Source organism: Mastomys coucha, unplaced genomic scaffold (genome assembly GCF_008632895.1).
Source record: "Mastomys coucha isolate ucsf_1 unplaced genomic scaffold, UCSF_Mcou_1 pScaffold15, whole genome shotgun sequence".
Classification (NCBI taxonomy): domain Eukaryota; kingdom Metazoa; phylum Chordata; class Mammalia; order Rodentia; family Muridae; genus Mastomys; species Mastomys coucha.
Genome location: NW_022196897.1, coordinates 47,358,202 through 47,381,760, shown reverse-complemented (window position 1 = coordinate 47,381,760; position 23,559 = coordinate 47,358,202). Strand labels below are relative to the sequence as shown.

At 42.3% G+C, this 23,559-nt stretch overlaps 1 protein-coding gene across 3 annotated transcripts in view; it reads left to right on the top strand.

Annotated features, from left to right (window-relative positions):
- Pla2r1 (phospholipase A2 receptor 1) overlaps positions 1 to 23,559 on the top strand; it is a 121,698-nt gene that overhangs the window by 70,263 nt on the left and 27,876 nt on the right. For 2 of the 3 annotated variants that reach the window (XM_031370370.1, XM_031370369.1), the window contains exons 12-17: positions 12,989 to 13,191; positions 15,632 to 15,777; positions 18,398 to 18,482; positions 21,969 to 22,101; positions 22,664 to 22,699; positions 23,176 to 23,333. In XM_031370370.1, coding sequence (XP_031226230.1) covers positions 12,989 to 13,191; positions 15,632 to 15,777; positions 18,398 to 18,482; positions 21,969 to 22,101; positions 22,664 to 22,699; positions 23,176 to 23,333 — 761 coding nt within the window. The remainder of the gene's footprint in view (positions 1 to 12,988; positions 13,192 to 15,631; positions 15,778 to 18,397; positions 18,483 to 21,968; positions 22,102 to 22,663; positions 22,700 to 23,175; positions 23,334 to 23,559) is intronic. The other variant, XM_031370371.1, reaches the window with a different exon arrangement.

Here is a 23,559-nt window from a genome sequence, read left to right as displayed (position 1 = left end):
TGCCTGGATGCTGCCATGCTTCCCACCATGATGACAATGAACTAAACTTCTGAACTAGCCCCAATTAAATGTCTTCCTTTATAAGAGTTGCCTTGGTCATGGTGTCTCTTCATAGCAATGAATTCCTAACTAAGACAGTTATCATTGATTTAATTGATTTAATAGTTAATATCTCATGTAAGCAAATACATATAGTATTTGTCTTTCTAGTCTGGCTTACTTCACTCAGGATGAATTTTTTTTAAAATGGTTTCACCCATTTACTTGCAAATTTCATGATTTCATTTTTTTAGGAGCTGAGTAATACTCCCTTGTGTAAATATATCACATTTTCTTTATCCATTCTTTGTTGAAGGACATCTAGTTGTTTCCAGCTTCTGGGTATTATGCATAGAGCAGCAATGGTTGCGCAAGTGTCCCTGTGGTAAGATGGAGCATCCTCTGGGTATATACCTAGGAGTGTAGAATAGGTAGATGTTGAGATGGATCGATTCCCATCTTCCTGAGGAACTCATATGCTGATCTCCATAATGGCTATACATTTGCACTCCACCAACAATGGAGGCATGCTCTCCTTACCCCACATCCCTGTCAACATGAGCTGCCATTTGTTTTATTGATCTTAGCCATCCTGACAGGTATAAGATGAAATCTCAAAGTAGTTTTGATTTCATTTCCCAGATGACTAAGAATTTACACATATCATTTTCAAACTTCGGACAAATAAAAGACAAAAGAGCCATCGTGAGAAAGCGCCTTCCATGGCCTGGAGAAAAGATAAGAATTACTCCTGACTTCTCAGAAATCAGGCAGGCCAGAAGGGAGTATGCGAACTATCTGGTGATGACGGTGGGAGGGAAACCCCTAAGAGTTCTGTGCTCTGTGGACTTATCCTCTAACACTGAAGGAGAACTATTTTTACAAGATAAGAATTGAAGGACATTGTGCCAGCTAGCCTTGCCTCGCAAGGAAAATGATAAAGAAATGCAGGCCTGCATTTTCTCCTGTATAAATGAAGTGCCTAACAGGGATGAGAAGGGACTCTGGGTGATTGCAATGTGTCACTGTGGGTTCTTCTGTTGTGACAAATGTGTCACTGTGATGTGACATCTATAGTGAGGGAGACTGTACAGGTAGCAGGAAACGGTTGTACAGGGACATTTACCATCCCATTTTACATTCTGTAGACCTTACTGTTTTAAATATTTAGTCACTTTTTAAAATCCTGCCTTTTTAAAAATACACACAAAGTGACATTAGAGCAAATTGGGTTTTGTGTGTGTGTGTGTGTGTGTGTGTGTGTGTGTGTGTGTGTGTGTGTGCACGTGAGCGTGCGCGCACGAGTGTGCTTGCGTGCCCACATTGGTTTAAGGACTCTGTTGACGTCACACAGCTCAGATATAGGAAGTGCCCTGGCCGGTGTTATGGAACAGTCTCCTTGCTCTGCATTCTGAACACCACCGTGTCACTTTGTATCGCTGTGCTGCCAAGACGGAGCCATCCAAGGATCAGTCTATACCCTGGAATTTTGTTAGGAGTGTCTATACCTGTCAAAATAAATTAATACATTTTCAGCCGATGAAATTTTTGGTTTTCCATGTTAACTTCCTCAGGGCATATTTAGATGTCTAAAATCTGGAAATGAAGCGCAGCACCCTGTCATTCATAAGTTTCTGCTGTAATTTATTTGAGTGGCACTACTCTTCTCTCTTTTCCCTGAAGCAAAAATAATGCTGTGATGCTCAGCATGGCTGCGCGTGCTGACTGACACTGAGTAAATTGTCTCTGAATAAGATGAAAATGTAAATTGTTTCTGGGGAAAATAGCAATATAAAAGGCCCCGTGTTTCCCTTTTCCTTTTAAATTGCAGCTTGTAGAAACACCACCTTAAATCACATCTCCTCTCCTGCCTGTCACAAAAGAATCCATTAGCTCAGGCCCCATGGCAGACTCTTAATCCAGCATAAACTGATGACCTAAATTGACCACTGAACAGGAAGCCAAATGCTTTTTATAAACTCAGCCAAGGCTGTTCTTAAGGTATGCCTGCAAGATGAGCAACCCATGATGAAAGCACAATTTGACCATCTTTTTCAACTTGGTCTTATGTTCATTAAATATTGTAATGAACCACCAAGCAATAGTTGAACAGTGCTCAGTGATTCAGTTCTAACTCAGTTCTGTCTTTTTCTTGAAACAGATCTCAGACCTCAGAATATTTCATCCACAAATATCATAGTATTATCGTTATCACTAAAATATAAGGACTTCCCTGTCAAAAACATTACAATGATCGCATTTGAACCTATAATTCTTGGGGGTTTTGGGGGGGTTGTTTTTTTGTTTTGTTTTTTGTTTGTTTGTTTGTTTGTTTTGTTTTGTTTTGTGAGACAGGGTTTCTCTGTGTAGCCCTGGATGTCCTGGAACTCATTCTGTAGACCAGGCTGGCCTCAAACTCAGAAATCCTCCTCCTTCTGCCTCCCAAGTGCTGGGATTAAAGGTGTGCACCACCACTGCCCAGTGAAACTATAATTCTTTAACATCAAAAATCTTTCAGATAATGCTCAAATATCTAAATTAGACAGACAGACATACAGGCAGGCAGGCACATATATATTCTAACTACTATATAGTATATTTAAGGTTTATTTGGATCAGGATCTAAATAACATTTATATACTATAATTGATTAGTAAAGTCTCCTAAAGTTTGTTTTAACATCTAGGTTTTTTAATCCATCTCTTTTTCCTTTTATAGTGTATTTACTGACGTAAGAGGGTTATTCATCCTATAAATTTTCTAGAGTCCACACCTCATTATTTAATCAAAGACCTGATCAATATTGAGGTTTATTTTACTTTAGAAAAAGTGTTTTAAAAAAAAAGAAAAAGAAAAAGTATTTTTAGGTAGTTACTTGTTCTGTGTAGAGTATCAGAATGTTCAATTTTCTCTTTGTGACGGGAGTTTTTGATGATCAACATGTAGATGCGTTGATTTGACAAGAGTATGGTTTTGCCATTTGTCGGCCGCCTTACCCATCCAGTTAGAAGTAAGGAGGCAAACACCAAGCCCTTCTCCATGCAGTTTAATCAGGAACCTTCATATTTACTTCTTCTTACTAGCTAGCTTCTTTTATATTCTTCTATATCTTCTTCTTACATCTTACTTATTACTACTTATATCTTATTACTTACATCTTATTAGTTACATACTTATTCCTAATTCTATATCTTACATCTATCCTTACATCTTACTTCTATATCTACATCTTCTCTCCTATCCCATTACCAGCCCTAATTCTACATACTTACTCCTAAATCTCTCCTAACCCATCACCAACCCTAATTCTACATACTTACTCCTAATTCTCCTTCAGCCCATCACCAGCCCTAATTCTACATAATTACTATCTCTACATACTTACTCAATACTCTCCATACTTACTCACTACTATTACTATCCCAGCCCCCAGCCCTGTGGGTTAAGTACTTTCCCTGGTCCCAATCAGCATCGGCTATGTGGCAAAACATAATAGGCTGTGGGAAAATCATGCCAGCTTGCATCACAAACTAGAGGCACACAGCTTTTCCAACTAAGGCTTGTTTATCTCAATACTCTCTGCTCTGGCCAGAGACCAGGTGTTCAATATATATGTAGGGTGGCAGCTGTGGCTCCCCACAGCCATTTGGTTTGGTTTGGGGACTAAACTCAAGGTCTTTTCCTGATAAGGAAGGGCTTCCCTACCAAACTGCAGTCCCTGGCCTATTCTAAGTGTCTTAATTTACATCTGGGATATTTCCATATGAAAGCAACTCTTTGCAATGAATGTTTTCTTTGGTTTGTGGTATAGGTGTTAAAGGAAAGCCAGCAGAGATGCTTCACACATTTCTCTTCCTAGTTTCCAAAAGGATGATTTCCTCACTAGCATCCTCCAACAGTGAGTAGTTAGAGGCTAGGGGCTCCTCTAGAGTCACAATGAAGTAAGTGTTTTAAGCATTGATCTATCTCCATCCACTATAACTCTTCCTAATGCTTGTGCTCCATCTGTTGGATGGGAATGTCTTCAAGGATATGGCCCTTGCAGTCTTCCACACTGTCCTTGCTGTCTCTGTGACCAGATATGAATTCCTGAGCCAGGTCATCAGGAAGCCCCAGGTTTTCTTTTGATGGGAAGTATGTAGTCTCCACACAAATCTGGCCATAAGGGGACTCACTGTGAGTTTGTTCTTGTTTATCAGCTATGTCCTTGGACATGTCAGGGAAACGTGTTGCCTGTATGTTTGCTTGCACTGCACATGTGAGGATGAGATGCTTTTTTTGGGTTCAAACCCATACTTTCAGTTTCAGTTCAGGACCACAGATTTATTGCTTAATTTGTCTTTTATCTGTATTTTCTTTTGTGCCACAATTCTCAAGTCTCTGGCATTTTCCTTTTTGAAAAAACAGCAAAAGGACTCCCCAGCCTTAGTATTTTGAGAGATGTAGAACATTCCGTAAAACATGAAACATGGTTTTGAACCACACTTAGCCATTGCTACCGATTAAAGAGAGAATAATGCGTAGAAACAGAAATGTTCTTTGATCTGAGCGAACAGGTCCAGTCAGTGGAGACAGCTCTGCAGCAGCAAACAGGAGGTCATCTCCTGGTAAGATGGCACACACAAGGTAAATGTGTGCTTCAGACATGTCCCAACAGATTAAAAAAACACCTGAAATCACTATTTCACAGCACTCTGCAACTTCAGCTCTGCATCAGGACCATTCCTAGATCAGTCATGAGGAACTAACTGTCTAGGGTACTCAGGCCCTAGTTCTTCCAAATCAGTTGAAACCTGTCAGTTAAGGGCAGCTGGACCCCAGCAAAGCCAGACAGACTTGTGTGCTTACAGGTGCCCTGCACAGATCAAGGGCTAGGAAACCTGTTACATCACTACACCATGGTCAGCACAGTTGAGCTTAAGGCTCCTCTGGGTTTTGAAATGAAATGCCATGTACTGACTATGTGCTCAGCCTTGTTTCTGAGCACATTTCCAGGTCTCTTCATAGCCAAGCAAAGTAACTAGTAAGAGGAGTTCTTCAAGGGAATCTTGTGGCCACACAAGGAGAGAACCAGGAGTGGGTGATACATAGGACATGAACTTGATGCAAGAGGAGGCTTGTTCTCAAACACTGACCAAAAGCAACCTAGGACTTGTGGTGGTTTGAATAGGTATGGCCCCCATAGACTCATGTGTTTGAATACTTGACCATAATGAGTGGCATTATTAGGAGGTGTGGTCTTATTAGAGTAGGTATGGCCTTTTTGGAGGAAGTGTGTCACTGTGTAGATGAGCTTTCAGGTCTCCTATGCTCAAACTCTGCCCAGTGTGGAATCAGAGGGCTCCTCCTGTCTGCCTGTGGAAGATAGTCTCCTGGTTGATTACAGATTAAGATGTAGAACTTCTCCAGCATCATGTCTGCCTGGACACTACCATACTTCCTGCCATGATGATAATGGACTGAACCTCTGAAACTGTAAGCCATCCCCACTTAAATGTTAGCCTTTATAAGAGTTGCTTTGGTCACGTTGTCCCTTCACAGCAATGAAACCCTATCTAAGACAGAAGGAAAGTGTTCATGGGGTTTACACGTTCCAATCATAATAGTCCATCCTCAAAGAACTCAAGGCGGGAACTGAAGCAGAGACCTTGATGAAACGCTGCTTAGTAGCTTGTTCCCTCTGGCTTGATTATCTTTCTTTAACTGCCTAGGTCTACTTGTCCAGAGATGGCACCATCCACAGTGGGCTGGGCCCTCCTGCATTAATTAACAATCAAGAAACTGCCCCCACAGACATGACCACAGGCCAGTCTGATAGAGGAAAGTCCTCGACTCTGGCTCCCTCCTCCCAGATATATGGCAGTTCATGTCAAGCTGAAGAGAACTCAGCAGTAACACAGCGACCATAGCCCCAAGGGAACTTGTTCCTTTGGGAGCTGTGTATACATCTCTGGGCCTCAGTACCATCGCACAGTTAGACTCTGCTAAGTCTGATTTCTAGGCCAGGATTGAGTGCTCTAAGTCTGCAGCCTGGTAAGTCATGACATCTTTGTGCCTCAATTTTACTATCAAAAAATGCTACTAGTCTCTGCCTCTGAGAGTTTTTTGAAATTAAACAGCAGAAAGATTGCATAAAGTGGCCAACACAGTGCTAAGCAGATTGGGGAATTTAGAAAAATTTACTTCCTCTGTCCTGTCTTACTGTAGAAGAGGAAAGAGGGGAGAGGGAAGGTGAGGCAGGTAGACACTTGAGAAGTAAGAATGTGAAGTACCTGTGGATGGGAATTGGAAGCAACTCAACAGACCAAGTCAAGTAACTCTCTAGAGATGCCATGGCCCAGCACAATTCCTTCCTAGCTCTGATACCACAATTGGCTTGATTTAGTTGGCTTATACCTAAGGATTTGACCAGAGAGGTCAAAGTTGATAGCTCCCACAGCTCACTTCACTTTCTGTGATTAATTGCCAAACATGGGAAAGTCTAGAATCATGAATTCGAATTTCGTAGTTACAGGAAGTCTTTCTGCTGGTTTAGGGAGATGGTGAAGGGGAGTGGGATGGAATGGTGGGTCAAGAGGATGCATTAAAATGTGAGATTTGAGGTTCACCAATGAGGAGAGGGATGGTATCCATCCTTCTCCAATGGGAAGTGGGTTTTCCAGTAGAAGAGCAGTGTTTTGGGAGAAGCCTGCCTCTGCCCCTTTTTCCTATCCCTCCCTTGTTATTTGGCTTGGCAAGCTTCCCCACAAACCGACTTAGAAATTCCTCATGTGTCTCCCTTAGCATCCAGCATCCCTTTATTACACCAGTTTACTGCTGTTCTGGGGCTGAGACGCTAAAATTTGGGTCAAATGATACATTAAGTTAACCACTTTAGAATACCGATAACACTCCCACAGCACTTTCCATCTTCATGGTGGGCCACAAACATCTCCTTACTCACTAATGAAGATGACTTGAATATCCACAGCTTCTAAAACCAGAACTAGTTAATCATTGTCTAATGCAGGGAAGTGAGACAAAATGCAAGGCCAACAAAAAAAGTATTACTGTAAACCTGCTGAGTCAAACCTTTTAAACATTCTTGAACACACAGTAGAACTCGTGTCATAAAAAAAAATAAAAATAAATCCCAGTGTTGTAATGAAAATGCCCATAAGAAGTATAGGGATGGTGTTAGCTTTCTGTTTCTCAAAGTCCTTTTTAATAATGATTTCGTTTGATCTTCATGAAGACTCATGAGAAGAGAAGGGATTATCTAATTTCAACAAGACTTATTGTGGTTAATTAATCCATTCAAGTGTCAAGTTATTAAATATTTGTGCAGAGACTAGAATCCCAGACTTAAGGCTCCAAATTAGAAACTCTTTCTAGAAGGCCTCCTACCTCTGTTCTGTGGTAAAGCCCCACCAGGCTGCCTCAAAAGAAGGGTGGGGGAATCAGATGAGCTGTATGTTTCCCACCAACTAGAACCGCCCAGTGGTGTAGTAGTGCGTCTGGGCCTTGCATCTGGGTTCCAAAATTCAACTTAACTTCAGAAAGCACATACCTTTCCTCTATTGCCTATGATCCAGCTGGGTTACTGGTCTCATCCCAAAGTTATACTCACTGGACCAGAAAGCATTGTCATGAACTCTGTGGCCTACCTCCTCCCTACCCAAACCCAGCTCCATCATGAGTTCTAAGTCTGGGCCATTGTAGATGTCCATTGGCCTTTGTATGACCCCATACTCTTCTTTGTTCAAGGTGAGCCATTCTTAGTGTATTTCCTACTTTACATCTGCTTGTTTCACCTTTGATGCATAAGCTTGTATGTATACATAAGGACAATTCTAGCTACCTGCTATCTAAAAATAAAAAGTGACCATTTCTCCTAAGGGGAAATTAAAGCAAATAAATACCTCATGCCAAACAGCTACATAGCTTTAAAATGCTTTTATGTCCAAAACTGTCACCAGTCTCCAGGTGTACTTTCTCCTCCAGTGTCACTTGATTTTTTTATAAGGCCACCTTGAAAACCCTTTTCCTTTTTCATCCTTCAAAATTTAGCTCAAATGGTACCTCCCATAAACTCTTTGCTGACAGAGCTCTTTGGGCAGACTCTGTTGCTCCTTCTGAGCTCTCCCCTCCCCATCCGCACCCTCAGAGCTTTGAGCAGACCCTACCCTGTGTTGTAGATGCTTCCTTTCCAGTAGTTGTTGAATGTCAGTTTTCATTCATTGAATGATCAACCTGGACTCAAAGGGGAAAAGGAACAATGGCATGGTTCCTTGAAGCAACTAGCCATACCAGTCTCTAGTCTCATCCAATTTTTTTTAAGGAGTAAAAGGGTTTATTTGACTTACATTTCCACATTGTAGTCTATCACTGAAGGGAGTCAAGAAAGGAACTCAAACTGGGCAGGAACCTAGAGGCAGGAGCTGATGCTGAGGCCATGGAGGGATGCTGCTTACTAGCTTACTCACATGGCTTGCTCAACATACTTTCCTATAAAACTCCAGGACCACCAGCCCATGGATGGCACCACCCAACAAGGACCAGGCCATCCCCTCACTAATTGAGAAAATACCTTACAGCTGGGTCTCATGAAGATGTTTCCTTAACTGTGGCTCCTTTTTGTTTTGTTTTGTTTTTTAATTGGATATTTTATTTGTTTACGTTTCAAATGTTATCCCCTTTCTCAGTTTCCCCTCTGGAAACCAACCCCCTTACCATACTTCTATGAGGGTGCTCCCCCACCCATCTACTCACTCACCACCCTAGCATTCCTCTACACTGGGGCATCAGGCCTTTACAGGACCAAGGGCCTCCCCTCCCACTGATGCCAGATAAGGCCCCTTCAGCTCCTTCAGTCCTTTCCCTAACTCCTCCATTGGAGTCCCTATGCTCAGTTTGATGGTTGGCCGAGAGCATCTGCATCTGTATTGGTCAAGATCTGGCAGAGCCTCTCAGGAGACAGCTGTACCAGGCTCCTGTCAGCAAGCACTTCTTGATATCAGTAATAGTGTCTGTATTTGGTGTCTGTATGTGGGATGGATCCCCAGGTGGGGCAGTTTCTGGATGGCCTTTCCTTCAGTCTCTGTTCCATTCTTTGTTCCTGTATTTCCTTTAGACAGGAGCAATTCTGGGTTAAAATTTTGGAGATGGGTGGGTGGCTCCATCTTTCAATTGGGGGGGGGTCGTCATGCCTAACCTCTGGATATGGTCTCAATTGGTTCTCCCTCCCCTTTGTGAGGTATTTCAGCTAATGTCATCTCCCCTGGGGTCCTGGGAGACTCTTGCTTTCCTGGCATCTGGGACTTTCTGGTTGCTACCCCAAGTACCCTATCCCTACATTGCTACACACCTCTGTTCAATTTCCTGACCCTCTGTACATCCCCTCCATCTCCTCCCATACCTGATTCTGCCCCTCTTTTTCCCTTCCCCCTCCTCTCTTCCTCCCAAGTCCCTCCCACCCACTACTTCCCTTGATTATATTGTTCCCCCTTCTAATTGGGACTGAGACATCTACTCTTCTGTCTTCCTTCCTCTTGAGCTTCATGTGGTCCATGAGTTGTATCATGGGTATTCTATACTCTTTGCCTAATATCCACTTATCAGAGAATACAAACCGTGTGTGTTCTTTTGTAACTGAGTTACTTCACTCAGGATGGTATTTTCTAGTTCCATCCATTTGCCTGCAAATCTTGTGAAATCATTGTTTTTAAATAGCTGAGTAGTATTCCATTGTGTAAATTTACCAATTCTGTATCCATTTCTCTGTTGAGGGACATCCGGTAGCTTCTGGCTATTATAAATAAGGCTGCTATGAACATAGTGGAGCATGTGTCCTTAGTACATGTTGGACCATCTTCTGGGTATGTACCCAGGAGAGGTATAGCTGGATCCTCAGGTAGTACTATGTCCAATTTCCTGAGGAACCAACAGACTGATTTCCAGAGTGGTTGCAATCCACCTTGCAATCCCACCAGCAATAGAGAAGTGTTCTCTTTCTCCATATCCTCACCAGCATCTGCTGTCACCTGAGTTTTTGATCTTAGCCATTCTGACTGGTGTGAGGTGGAATCTCAGAGTTGTTTTGATGTGCATTTCCCTGATGACGAAGGATGTTGAACATTTTCTTTAGGTGCTTCTCAGACATTTGAGTTTCCTTAGTTGAGAATTCTCTGTTTAGCTCTGTTCCCCATTTTTTGATAGGGTTATTTGGTTCTCTGGAGTCAAACTTCTTGCGTTCTTTAAATATATTGGATATTAGCCCCCTATTGGATGTAGGATTGATGAAGATCTTTTCCCAATCTATTGGTTGCTATTTTGTCCTATTGACAGTGTCCTTTGCCTTGCAGAAACTGCAATTTTATGAGGTCCCTTTTGTCAATTCTTCATCCTAGAGCATCGATATTAGAATGGCTACTTCAGCTTGTTTCTTGGGATCATTTGCTTGGAAAGTTGTTTTCCAGCCTTTTACTTTGAGGTAGTGTCTGTCTTTGTCAGTGAGGTGCATTTCCTGTATGCAGCAAATTGCTGGATCCTGTTTATGTATCCAGTCTGTTAGTCTATGTCTTTTTATTGTGTAATGGAGTCCATTGATGTTAAGAGATATTAAGGAATAGTGATTGTTGCTTCTTGTTATTTTTGTTGTTAGAGGTGGAAGTATGTTTGTGTGGCTATCTTCTTTTGGGGTTGTTAATAGGTTAAGTTTTTGCTTTTTCTAGGGTGTAGTTTTCCTCCTTGTGTTGGTATTCCATCCATTACCCTTTGTAAGGCTAGATTTGTGGGAAAATATTGTGTAAATTTGGTTTTGTCATGGAATATCTTGTTTTCTCCATCTATAATAATTGAGAGTTTTGCTGAGTATAGTAGCCTGGGCTGGCATTTGTGTTTTCTTAGAGTCTGTACGACATCTGCCCAGGATCTTTTAGCTTTCATAGTCTCTGGTGAGAAGTCTGGTATAATTCTGATAGGTCTGCCTTTATATGTTATTTGACCTTTCCCCTTTACTGCTTTTAATACTCTTTCTTTTGTTTTGTGCATTTGGTGTTTTGACTATTGTGTGATAGGAGGAATTTCTTTTCTGGTCCAATCTATTTGGAGTTCTGTAGGCTTCTTGTACGTTTATGGGCATCTCTTTCTTTAGGTTAGGGAAGTTTTCTTCTTTAATTTTGTTGCAGATAATTACTGGCCCTTCAAGTTGGGAAACTTCACTCTCTTCTATACCTATTATCCTTAGGTTTGGTCTCCGCATTGTGTCCTGGATTTCCTGGATGTTTTGGGTTAGGAGCTTTTTGCATTTTGTATTTTGTTTGACTGTTGTGTCGATGTTTTCTATCTTCTGCCCCTGAGATTCTCTCTTCTATCTCTTGTATTCTGTTGGTGATGCTTACATCTATGGCTCCTGATCTCTTTCCTAGATTTTCTATCTCCAGGGTTGTCACCCTTTGTGATTTCTTTATTGTTTCTATTTCCATTTTTAGATCCTGGATGGTTTTGTTCAATTCCTTCACCTGTTTGATTGTGTTTTCCTGTAATTCCTTAAGGGATTTTTGTGTTTCTTCTTTAAGAGCATCTACCTATTTACCTGTGTTCTCCTGTATTTCTTTAAGGGAATTATTTATGTCCTTCCTAAAGTCCTCTATCATCATCATGAGGTGTGATTTTAAATCAGAGTCTTACTTTTCCAGTGTCTTGGGCTAGCCAGGGCTTGCTGTGGTAGAAGAACTGGGCTCTGATAATGCTAAGTAGCCTTGGCTCCTAATGCTTATGTTCTTGCCCTCCCTTGCCTTTTGCCATCTGGTTATCTGTGGTGTTATCTGGTCTTGCTGTCCCTCCTGTAAGCCTGTGTATCAGCACTCCTGGAAGACCAGCTCTCTCTGGGCAGAATTTGGGTATGGAGAACTGAGGCACACAGTCAACTCCAGGCGCAGATGGAAACCAGAAGGATCCTGTCCCAGGCTACTCCTCGGTTCCTGTCAGTCTCATTCAATTTTTAAAACAGGATTGTTTTCAACTGATATTCATTGGAATGTGAAATGCAGGTTTTTGGTGGTCCTATAAATTATACACATTTTGCACAAACTTAAGAAACTTCACTTAGTCTAGATGTTGTTTTGATGGGCCAGGCATGGTAGTCCACACTTTGGTTCAGGAGATGAAGAAAGTAAGATCACAGATATGAGACCCAGCCTGGGCTAATTAACAAAACTATGTCTTCAAAATCTTCATTAGACTTCTGAACACCTGTTTCTTTGAAAAAGTATATTTCATGTTCAATACACACAAAAGAACCAGTGAAACTTCATCCATAACTGAAGACATTTTACCTCTAATATTTTGCACAATATTCACTGTGAGATCGGTGTGCTTTGTGTCTTGTTTAGAAGCCATATTTCCCTTCATTTCCCTGATAGCGGCTGTTTCTGCCTCCAACCCCCTGAGATCCCACTTTAAGACTTTATCTCATTTTCTCCATTCTCCATGGCTTGTGGCTTAGAGTTTGGGTCTTTGTTGTGTTTCTTGTCTGCCTTGAATCCATTATTCATGTGACTAGTTTGCCCTGATGCACTTCGCTCTTAGGGGATGAGTGCTGTGCACTTCTCATTGTGATCACTGCAATGAGGTTTCAAAGCACGTCACCGAGCAGTGGGTCATTCTTCAGCTTCTCATCAGAGCTGCATCTCACTTCCTGTCATTCACCATCTGAGCTCAAAGCAGACAATGTCCAAATTTCAGGCTTCACAGCCTCTTTTCTCTCGTGATCCTGTTTTCTGTTCTTCTCTCCAGAGATGAAGAGAAATGAGATAATTGTGCCAATGAAGCATCTTTCTTCATCCCCATTGTTCTTCTCTGGTGCTTCATTATGACGTGTCAATTATTCAACACTCCAGAGAGCTGTCTTTGGAGCACAAATTGTTCCAATCATATTATATTAAGATGGCTTGTTTTCCGCTTTTAGGAAATCGTGGTGGCTGCGTTGTCGTGCGAGGAGGAAGTTCACTTGGTCGCTGGGAAGTGAAGGATTGTAGCAACTTTAAGGCAATGTCTCTGTGCAAGACACCAGTCAAAATCTGGGAAAAAACACCGTATGAAGGGCAGTGGCCCTTTCACCCCTGCTACATGGATTGGGAATCAGACACTGGTCTAGCCAGTTGCTTCAAGGTGATGTCAAAGCTATCTGCATATTCATTTGGTCCATGGATCCCCTTCCTTTTTTTTTTATTCTAAGCTTTCTGTCACAGTGCCTGGTTGCATAGCATATACACAGCCCCTATCCATTGCCTCTCTTCCTGTGTTTATATTCCAAATAGTTCTAATTCTTTTTAAATGGCAGCTATCCCCAGTGTCACTGAAAGCAGAAATGCCATGTATCCATATTAATCCTAAAGAATAGAGCCCTATGCACTAGGTAGGCACCCTAGGAAAGAGGAAAGATCTCTAAATGCTTGACCAGTTCCTATGACTGGTGGGAAGTTTTGCACAATTTCACCTGCCAGAGGTCAAGTCCAGTAGTATGGCAGACCACTCCCATAAGTCAGGCAAATCTACTTTACTATTCACAGTTAGGCTTCAAGAATCAGTGGAAACTCAGGATCCTGGCAAGCCTATCCCTTGAGGCTCAGGACAGCTACTCAAGTGGTAGAATGGACTATATACTCAGTGGTAGGATGGACTATATTCCTACCACTGCCGAGGGGTTAGGAAAGCACTCTTCTCTGGGCTTTCTGCCTCACAAACCACTTGGGTCCACTGGAATAAAACACTGCAGGACTTCCTGTTCTGGGAGGGACCAGGATAGTTCTTCCTTTCCTCGCCCTGTGGCATTCTCAGTACATTCTGAACCAGAGTTGCAAAAAGGAGCAAAGTAAGGCCGGCCAGGGTCATTTACAAAATTGCCTTCCTCTAAGTATAAAGGCACCAGCCAATGCTGTTTATATTGCCAAGCATGTAGCAAATAAAGGAAGCTAGCACTCAGTGGGTATTAAAATGGTGTTGTTCTATACTGTTTGTAAGCCCACACATAAAGTTCTTGTTATGGAATAATTCTTAAACTAAACAAAGACTTTAAAGACTGCTAGATACCTGAACATCAAACAAGGTAATACAGATGGTTGGTATGTATGTGTATTTGTGTATGTATATATATGTATATACAAATATGTTTATGTATATGTATATGTTACATATTTACATATCTAAATATTACATATTACAAATATATATATTCAAGATTTAAGCCAATTCTCACAACTGTCTTATTAGAAATACACACATTTTAAAAATTAGTCTTATGTTTAGTAGTCTTCTCTTGGTTCATCTGATAGGGAAAAATTCTCTAAACCCATAGAAAAAGTTCTTCCCCATTCACTGGGCACATCCAAGATGGAGACAGACAGAATTCCACAAACACTGCAGTAGGAATGTAGCAGAAAATACAACTGAATGCTTTTCATTTAAATGTACACACAAGAAATCCCTACATAAAATTCATAAATAAAGGGCCCAGACACAACAACTTCATGGAGTAATAAGATAAACTTCAGGAATGAGTGAACCAAAGCCAGTATGATGAAGTGATTTGCCCAAGATCACAATTATTTATTGACAGAGTTGGAATAAATCCCTGGGTCTTGGGACTCCCAGTACAGTGGTTTTTTACTATCTGTCACCCTGACGTGTCAACAAATGCAAGTTGTGCCTGATGCTCATGGTGGTGGATTTATGAATTTAGAGAGATTCAGGGAGAGGTTCCCAAAGGAGGCAAGTTTTGACATATAATTTAAAAGATGGAAAGGCTGTGCTGTGGTCCACAGGATTTGGAAAGGCATTCATTCTGATCTCAGCAAATCAGAGCCCAGCGAAAGCTGGCTAGAGATTGTACTTGCAGCATCAGAGGGTCAAGCTTAGTAACCTTAGTTACAAACAGTGAGGGTGCAGAGGCCCCAGATTAGGAGCTCTGAGTCTTCAGCCTCTTGCTGGATCTTACAACAAAAGCAGATGCTCCAAAAACAACTGCTTCCTGGTACCACAATAGCTGATAAATAGCAGAGAATTTAGATATCATGGAGCTGCCAGCTCATCGAAGACCCAAAGACCCTAGAAATAGACCTGCTCTAGGCTTTCAGCCTTGTTTATCCTTGCCTGTAATGGATCCAACAATGCCATTGTCATTCCTTGAATTCTAACTTGCCATAGGCAGACTGTAGGAATAGAAATGGATGGATTCTGAAAGCAAGGTGTTCTGGGCCTAAGCCAAGACCTTATGGTATTCTTAATGTCTCTTGACCTGATTTTCCTTACATATTGACAAATATTTTTTAAGAGAAAACTCTGTCTGTCATAAGAGGTTTAGTGAAAAAGAAACTAAGGAAGGTAGAGGGAGCTGAAAGTCTTATAAGAAGTAGACATGTTCTGGTGTGATATATGTTACTCCTTCCAATAAAAACTTCAGTGAAGAATAAGAAAGTGGCAGAAGTCTGACTCAGTGGAAAGAGTCCATGCACAGCATGGAGGAAGTTTCCCACTTCTCCTCCAAATACCCCTCCAAGAGAAGAAAGAAAAGGAGAACTCAGCAGCTTTGATGTTTCGTGTTGCTCTACAGGTGTTTCATAGCGAAAAGGTCCTGATGAAAAGATCATGGAGAGAAGCGGAAGCATTCTGTGAGGAGTTTGGGGCTCACCTCGCAAGCTTTGCCCATATAGAGGAAGAAAATTTCGTGAATGAGCTTCTACATTCAAAGTTTAATTGGTAAATACTTACTAATTTTGAGAAGATTATAGTCAAAATTTGTCTCCTAGTAGTGCCTTTTTAGAGATGAGTATCCCAAGTGGTTGTTTACAATGTCAGTATTTGTTTTGCTTTTAAAAATTGCTAATCACTGCTTATGAAAGAAAAATATTATCTTCATATAGTTTTGTGTTTAAATTGCGCCAAGTTCACATTGCATAAAAACAAAGAACAAAGTGATCACTGTTTAGATCAATTCAAATCTTTTTGTGTGTGCCTTTGACCAGATTTTTTCAGAGCTTTGCTCCCAACTATATCTAGTTTGGTGGATTTCAACATGTTGTCTGAGGATTTTGAAGGTCTTAGAATAAACGGGATTATTTGGGCAGAGCTTTGGTTCCTTGCTTGGGGCCCCCAGAAAACACAATCCCATTCCACTAATAAGGATATCCCATAGATTAGAGTTCATTTAAGATTTTTTTGGGGAAGGTAATTCCATCAGTTTAAAACAAAATCCAAACCAGCTCTCTAATTGTACATTTGAAGAAATCGGTGGTCACATATTAGTGTGCATCAATTGTTAGAATGTCCATACTCATGAAGTTATAAATGTAGTCTGGTTTTGGTTGGTTGGTTGGTTGATTCGTTGGTTGGCTGGCTGGCTGGCTGGCTAATTGGTTGGTTTATTCATTTATTTGTGGCCAAATCCAGGGTATACTGTATCTATAAGCTAAATTCCCAACCCTGTAAACTAAGTTTAAATTGGAAGTAACTAAAGGTTTCATAGGGTACGCCCATAATTATTCACCTTTAGTGTTTACAAAAATGACTTGCAGGTGACCTTAGAGCATATCAATGTGGAAGGATTTGGTGGAGGAGCTATTGTTATTGTTCTTGGAGAGGGGTAGGGAATATAGCATCAGAAGGATCAAATAAAACTAAAAAACAATGCACACTATTAGAAATCCACTATGAATAATCAGTATTATAAAGACTTCTAGCAGGAAGCACTTCCTCTACAAATGGTTTTCCCTCTGAAATAAGCATCTTAACAGCCCACAGGACCACTTGTTCCTACGGGAACCACTGACCTAAGCCCTTGGTTTCAGTCGGAGCCTACATTCTGGGCACCTTGGGATCCAGAGCCCTCTGTGACACCTCCGACTTTGTGAGGCTGGTGCTGAAGAAGCTTCCTCACTGCCTGGCTTGCCTGCCAGCTCTGAGGGACAGCTTCACTGTCCTAAGTTCTGCTGTGTGTTGATACTCTAACCCCTTGTAAACCATGCTTACACATTCATGCATACAGACCAGATCTGTAAATACTTTGCCTTTAAAGATCAAAAGTAATGACATTCTTTTTGTCCATATTTAAAGTTCCTAGCAGAATTCTGTGCATCTTTCAAATTATTGATCGTTAGCATCTGAACATGAAAGTTGTATGATTTATGCTTTATTTTTGCCCATGCTACCAAGGGAATTCAGCTGTGTCAAATGTGTGTTATTTTAAAATTACACAATTTAGGAAATTAGTGGGGAGAAATAAATATCAATTTGTCTTCTGTGAACCAGTAGAACAGGGAAAACAAAGAACGGGAAAATCAGTGAGGAATAGACCAAATGCTCTCAGTGTGGGGAGCGTGAAACTGGTTCCTAGCCTGTGTCCTGGAGGTTAACAGCCCTGGCCTGGCTTCTACAGGTCCCCCTCATCTTCTTAGAAGTGTGACATCACCAGTAGCCACCCAGGCACCAGTGACTTCAGAGGCTCCCCATTTAACTTTGACCTCTGTCTAACACATGTGAGAACTGACCCCGCAGTGTGAGCACCCTCATCTGCAGTAAGCATGAGAAAGCATCTGTCAGGACTTCTGAGTCTCTTAAATCTTTAATTCTTCAAAATTATTCTCAGAAAATTATATCATTGAGATGGCTCATCGTACAATTAGGCTTTATTGCTTGATTTATTGAGTACTCCGCAATCTGACATATTTGTTCTCTGCCTAATAGGAGGGACGATAATTCTCCGAAGCTTTTTGCCAAGTCTAAACCAGTGGTGACTGCTCAAGTTAATCTACCATGGCCCAGGCTGATTTGCCTCAGAGTTATTTATGTTGGAAACCGGAAGGAAAAAAAAGTCCCCAAACTTTCTGTGTCCCTGTTAGTAGATGGCACTGCTAGAGATCAACTTGCATAAAATACACAAACGGTTGATCAAAGAGCAACAAATCAAACCATAGTCAGACGGTGAAGGAAGCAAAGTCCAGGAGTGAGTAGTCGCACAGTTAAAGTGCTGCAGAGATGCTGAGCTCTAGGATTTCCTAGCAGCTTTCTTTCGTGTGCTCGTGGCCTGATTGAAAGCTATTTCCATTCTTGATGAAAAGTTCCTGTTCTCAGCATAGGCTTATTTTTCTCCTCATGAGCTCCGAGCGAGCCACACAGGAGCATATGAGTCTAAAAACCTCCCCTCGTTTCATAAACGCGGGATTTTCCATGCCAAAGGATGCCTGTTCGACTGATGTCAACTTGTCTGATCCCGCCAGTTAGCCTCAGTTCTTTCCGTTCGCGTTTTCACCGTCTCACAGAACCTTTCGTCTGTGGGTGGGAATGAGATTGGAAAGAGCGCTTTTGTTTCTTCTCTTCGTAGGTCACAGGAAAGGCAGTTCTGGATCGGATTTAATAAAAGGAACCCACTGAATGCCGGCTCTTGGGCGTGGTCTGACGGGTCACCTGTAAGTTGTTTCACACTATCTACAGGAGATGTAGTCCAGCCAGGTGGTCCAGGACCCACTTGGTAAAAAGCCAAGAGAACCTGGAAGAGGCTATAGCACTCTGGGAAATTTACTCTAGGCCTTGGCTAAGGCCTTGTTCCAAGGGCCTAGGAAATCTCAGGTGACCATACTGTTCTGAGGTCCCTATGTTTCATCCTGAAAGGAAATCCAAAAAATACTCCTCTAAACTGCTTCCCATTCAGAGAAACGTCTGGTCTTTCCAGTAATACCAGGCTTCTAAGCCACCCCCCTTTCCTGCAGAATGCCTGACTGTGTATGTGGCCTTTCTCCATGCCACAGTGAGAAACTACCTAGAAGCGTATGAGAGAACTTAATGAGTTCTGCCCTCATGAGGTCCTAAGTTCAAGTCTCCAGTACCCACATAAAGAGCTAAGCATAACTCCACATAACTCCAGTACGTAGGAACAGAGACTGGTGGATCTCTAGAACTTGCTGGCCAACCAGCCTGGCCAGAATGGCGGGGAGTTTCTGGTTCAATGAGGAGATCCTCTGTCAAAGCCATAAGGTAGACACAGGACACCTTTCGCTGGCCTCTGCCTGTCTCCGCTCCCCAACACACACACACACACACACACACAGAGAGAGAGAGAGAGAGAGAGAGAGAGAGAGAGAGACAGAGACAGAGAGACAGAGAGACAGAGAGAGACAAAGACAGAGAAAGAGAGAGAGATAGAGAGACAGAGAGACAGAGACACAGAGAGACAGAGAGACAGACAGAGAGACAGACAGAGAAAGAGAAAGAGAAAGTGAGAGTATTTTTACTCTGAAAAAGGACAGATGGCATCAGCCTTAGGAATGACTCAGACCAGACCAGGTAGTTCCAGAAGGCCAGAGGTTTGCCTTTCAGTCCACCCCCTACTCACAAACTCTGGGAAAGGGAAGAAGGACCCGGAGGGTGCATTGTTTTTCCAGGTGCACTGAGGAATTCTCAGATTTCTATCCAGGTGACAAGGAAAATTACAGCTCTGGAAGGGGGTGGTTAGAGCCAGCCTTCAGGGACCATTTGAGACAGCTGCTGTTTCCCAGACCTTCTCAACAGCCTGTGCCAGTGGACAATAGAGCAATTAATCCACATAACGTATTACACAAGGCAGTCAGGATCTGCACGCAGGTTGTCCAGGGCTGTCCCACTTTGTACAATACCAGCAGCCAAGTGTAGATAAAGACCAACTTGGGAGGGGGAAAAAAAAAACCTATTCAAAGGATAGGGTTCAAATTTGTAGCTGAGAGGAGATTTAAAAGAAAAGGAGGAAGAAAAAAAACCAACCAAACAAGAAAACTTGTGTGCTTCTACAGGGAAATGCTAGTTTAAACATGATACTAGCCCCATTTTCCACCCCAACACTGCATCTTTGAAAAAGGGTGTCAAGAACAAAGAGTGGAAAGAGACCTAGAGAGAGTTTGGCTCCCTCAGCTCTGCTCATTTCTTTTACGAAAGAAGAAGCTGAGACCCAGAAACAGAAGGGGTGCTAGAGCCATTTTGCTCTTGGGAAATGAAATGTAACCCATAGAAGTTGAAATACTTTCTATTAGTCAGCCAGACTCACTGGTAACAGAAGGACAGACAATTTGCTTAAGAACCAATGAGACTAAGTACACTGAAGGTGCTCAGCACAGCCCACTGGACAAAAGGAATCATAACTCATGCCATTCTCCAAACAGGAGGATGGAGACTCTGGATGAGTTGACACATGCCTTTGTGCGTATTTAAATAGTTCAAAGTGGCTCAAAACATCCTTTTATTTTTCTACATTTTAACCCTAATTTCATCTGTGGTTCATCTACTTTTCTGTCAGGTAATCATTAAATAGTTGAAAGGTTTACACCTCATTTAAAAACATCTGTTGTGGAAATTATATATAATATGTGGTCACTCAAAACAATGCTAGTTTTCTGGGTTTATGGAAGCGATCTCTGAAGCCAGGCACAGAGTCACAAACCTTTAATCCCAGCACATGAGAGATAGAGACAGGTGGATTTCTATGAGTTTGAGGCCAGTCTGGTCTCTATAGTAAGTTCCAGGCCAGCCAAGGCTAAGTACTGAAATCCTTTCTCAAAAAACTAAAACTAAAACAAACAAAAAGACTAGCTCTGTCTTAGACTTTAGTCCTTAAAGTACAATGCTTAGCATTTAATATAAGGGCTTAGCAAATAATGGCATCAAAGATGATACCAAAATCTGGAACATCCCTAAAACTCCAAGCTTACCCAAGACCCCAGAAAACAGTTGCCTTAGTCAATGTTCTATTGTCGTGAAGGGACACCATGACCACAGCAATTTTTGTAAAGGAAAACATTTCATTGGAGCTGGCTTGCAGTTCAGAGGTTTAGTTCATGATCATAGAGCAGGGAGCATAGTGGCACGCGGGCAGACATGGTGCTGGAGAAAAAGAGCCAAGCGTTTTACATCCAGATTGGAGAGAGCAGGAAGGAAAGAGAAGCCTCCCAGCTTGGTTCTGCAACTGAAACTTCAAAGCCCACCCCCAGTGACACACTTCCTCCTCCAAGGCCACACCTACTCCACCAAGGCCACAGGTCCTTATCATTGCAAATAGTCCCACTCCCTGTGAGCCTATGGGAGGAGGGGGGAGTGCTATTCAAACCACTGCAGCTCAGAATGAAGTGGACATCTGATTTCCTCTGGAGAAAACAAAAGATTCTCTCGTGCGTGGGTGCTTGAGCACATCTGCATGTGTGGGGAAGCCAGCAGCCTGTCAGGTGTCTTTCTCAACCACTCTCTCCACCCTTTTTGAGACAGGATTTCCCAACTAAACCTGGAACTTATCAATGAGGCTGCAGTGGTGGGCCAGCAAGCCCAGGGTCCTTACCTTCACTTCCACAGTACTGGGATAGCAGGCACATACTGCTCTGCTGGATTTTTTTTCCCCTTAATCATCAATGTGAGTGCTTAAGGTTGAGCCCAGGTCCTTATGCTTGGTACAGCAAGCACCTTACTAGCCGCCCCATCTCCGCAGCCCCTCATGCCTCTTTGTAAGAAAGAAACAGAAAAAAAAAAAAAAAAGTGAAGTACCCATTAGCTCAGTCTTCACAAATGTGGACCTGTCTTGCCCCGGAATGACATGTAGACCTTTCTGAAGATCCCTCTGAAGTCCCCAGAGCAGTGGCTCTCAACCTTCCTGACACTCTGACCCTTTAATGCAGCTCCTCATGTTGTGGTGACCCCCAATCATAAAATGATTTCCATGGCCACTTCATAACTGTAAATCTGCTCCTGCTATGAATTGTAATATAAGTACCTGTGGTTTTGGATGGTCTGCGAAAGGGTTGTTGGACCCCCAAAGGGGGTTGCAACCTACAGGTTGAGAGCCACTGCCAATAGTGCTTTGCGTTCATGGGTGTCTTGAATCTTCTGCAACTCTTTATTGGGGATCGTCATAAAGGAATAATGAACTTCATCTGCCGCAGGTTGTCTCTTCATTTTTAGACAATGCTTATTTTGAAGAAGATGCAAAAAATTGTGCTGTGTATAAGGCAAACAAAACATTGTTGCCCTCGAACTGTGCTTCCAAACACGAGTGGATATGCAAAATTCCAAGAGGTACAAGCTCTTTACTGTATGTTTGCATTTTAATGATACGCAGCAGCACTTTCTCAAATGAAGAGTCCCAAAGATTCATAATCTCGGCACAACAACCCCGAGCCACGCTGCCAACAACCTGTCTGATGAACCCTCGCTACGCTAAGCTTAGTGAAAGCCAGGATCAGAGTCAGAGGAGGGAAGACAGCGTAGCACCCTGGGCCAAGCTGTGCATTAGGAATGAAGGTCACCAGCTGACATTGCGGAGTAAGCGCAGATGAAAGAAATAGCCCTCTGATATCACAAGCGCACAGGAGGGCTGCGCTATAAGTGTGTGGAAGCACCCAGCACAGGGTCTCCCACGCAGTAGCCGTCTGCAAGTGCCCGTGCCCTCGCTCTAGGGCTCTGGAGATTCCCTGGCACACGCTAACTCTTCCCAGAGTCTAGACAGTCCAGAGCCTCTGTCCTCAAACTTTTTTTTTTTTTAAAGGTGAAGTAAGACTAGTGCGGTTAGAGCTAGGGGAGTTCAGAAACTGCACCTGTACACAAGTCTCAGGTACCATGTTTTGCTTTTACTCTGCAGATGTGAAACCCAATTTTCCAGACTGGTACCAGTACGGTAAGGGCCAACTTGGCAGTTCTCTAACTTCTAAATCTCACCACGGAGCAGTTAGTATTAGTGCATTATCCAGTCCTTCCACGAACGCATTCTCTTCTATAGCAGTTTGGGACTAATTAGTTCAAATCAGAAGATCAAGGACATAACCAAAAGTAATAGATAAATTCATTAAGTAGGGTTGAAATTAACATCATGCCTCTATTTTCACGGCATAGTATTTTAAAATGAATCTATCCCTGGCCTATGAAAACCAGTAAAGGATTCTCAAGTGGGGTAGACTAAGAAAATAAGTGAGTTATAAGTGTGTGCACATGTACGTCTGTGCGTGTACCCATACATCCTTACACCCCCTTTTTGAAATGTCAAACAACCAAATTACAATTTGGGAGTCAATCACAGCTCGAACTCTTTCAAGACCACCTTATAGCTCTCGCTAGTCCTGAGAGCAGCCTCATGGTCACGTGGTTTCCTTGCAGATGCGCCGTGGCTCTTCTATCAGAATGCCGAGTACCTCTTCCACACCCACCCGGCCGAGTGGGCCACCTTTGAGTTTGTCTGCGGCTGGCTGCGAAGTGATTTCCTCACAATTTATTCTGCTCAGGAGCAAGAATTCATCCACAGCAAAATCAAAGCGGTACACGAACACAAATCACTACACGGAATTCATAGTGTACACCTTCTGTCCTTGGGGGAGGCGATTTTTTTAAAAATTGACTCTACACATCCATTTAAGTTTCTGTAAAAGTCATGGCTTTTCTGCAGATTGTTTTCCTCCTGACTATTCAGATTAGTAGATAATTGTGGAGAGACGGTTTGTTATGTCCCCCAGTCCTTTGACCTCGGTCCGTTTAGGTAGTCAT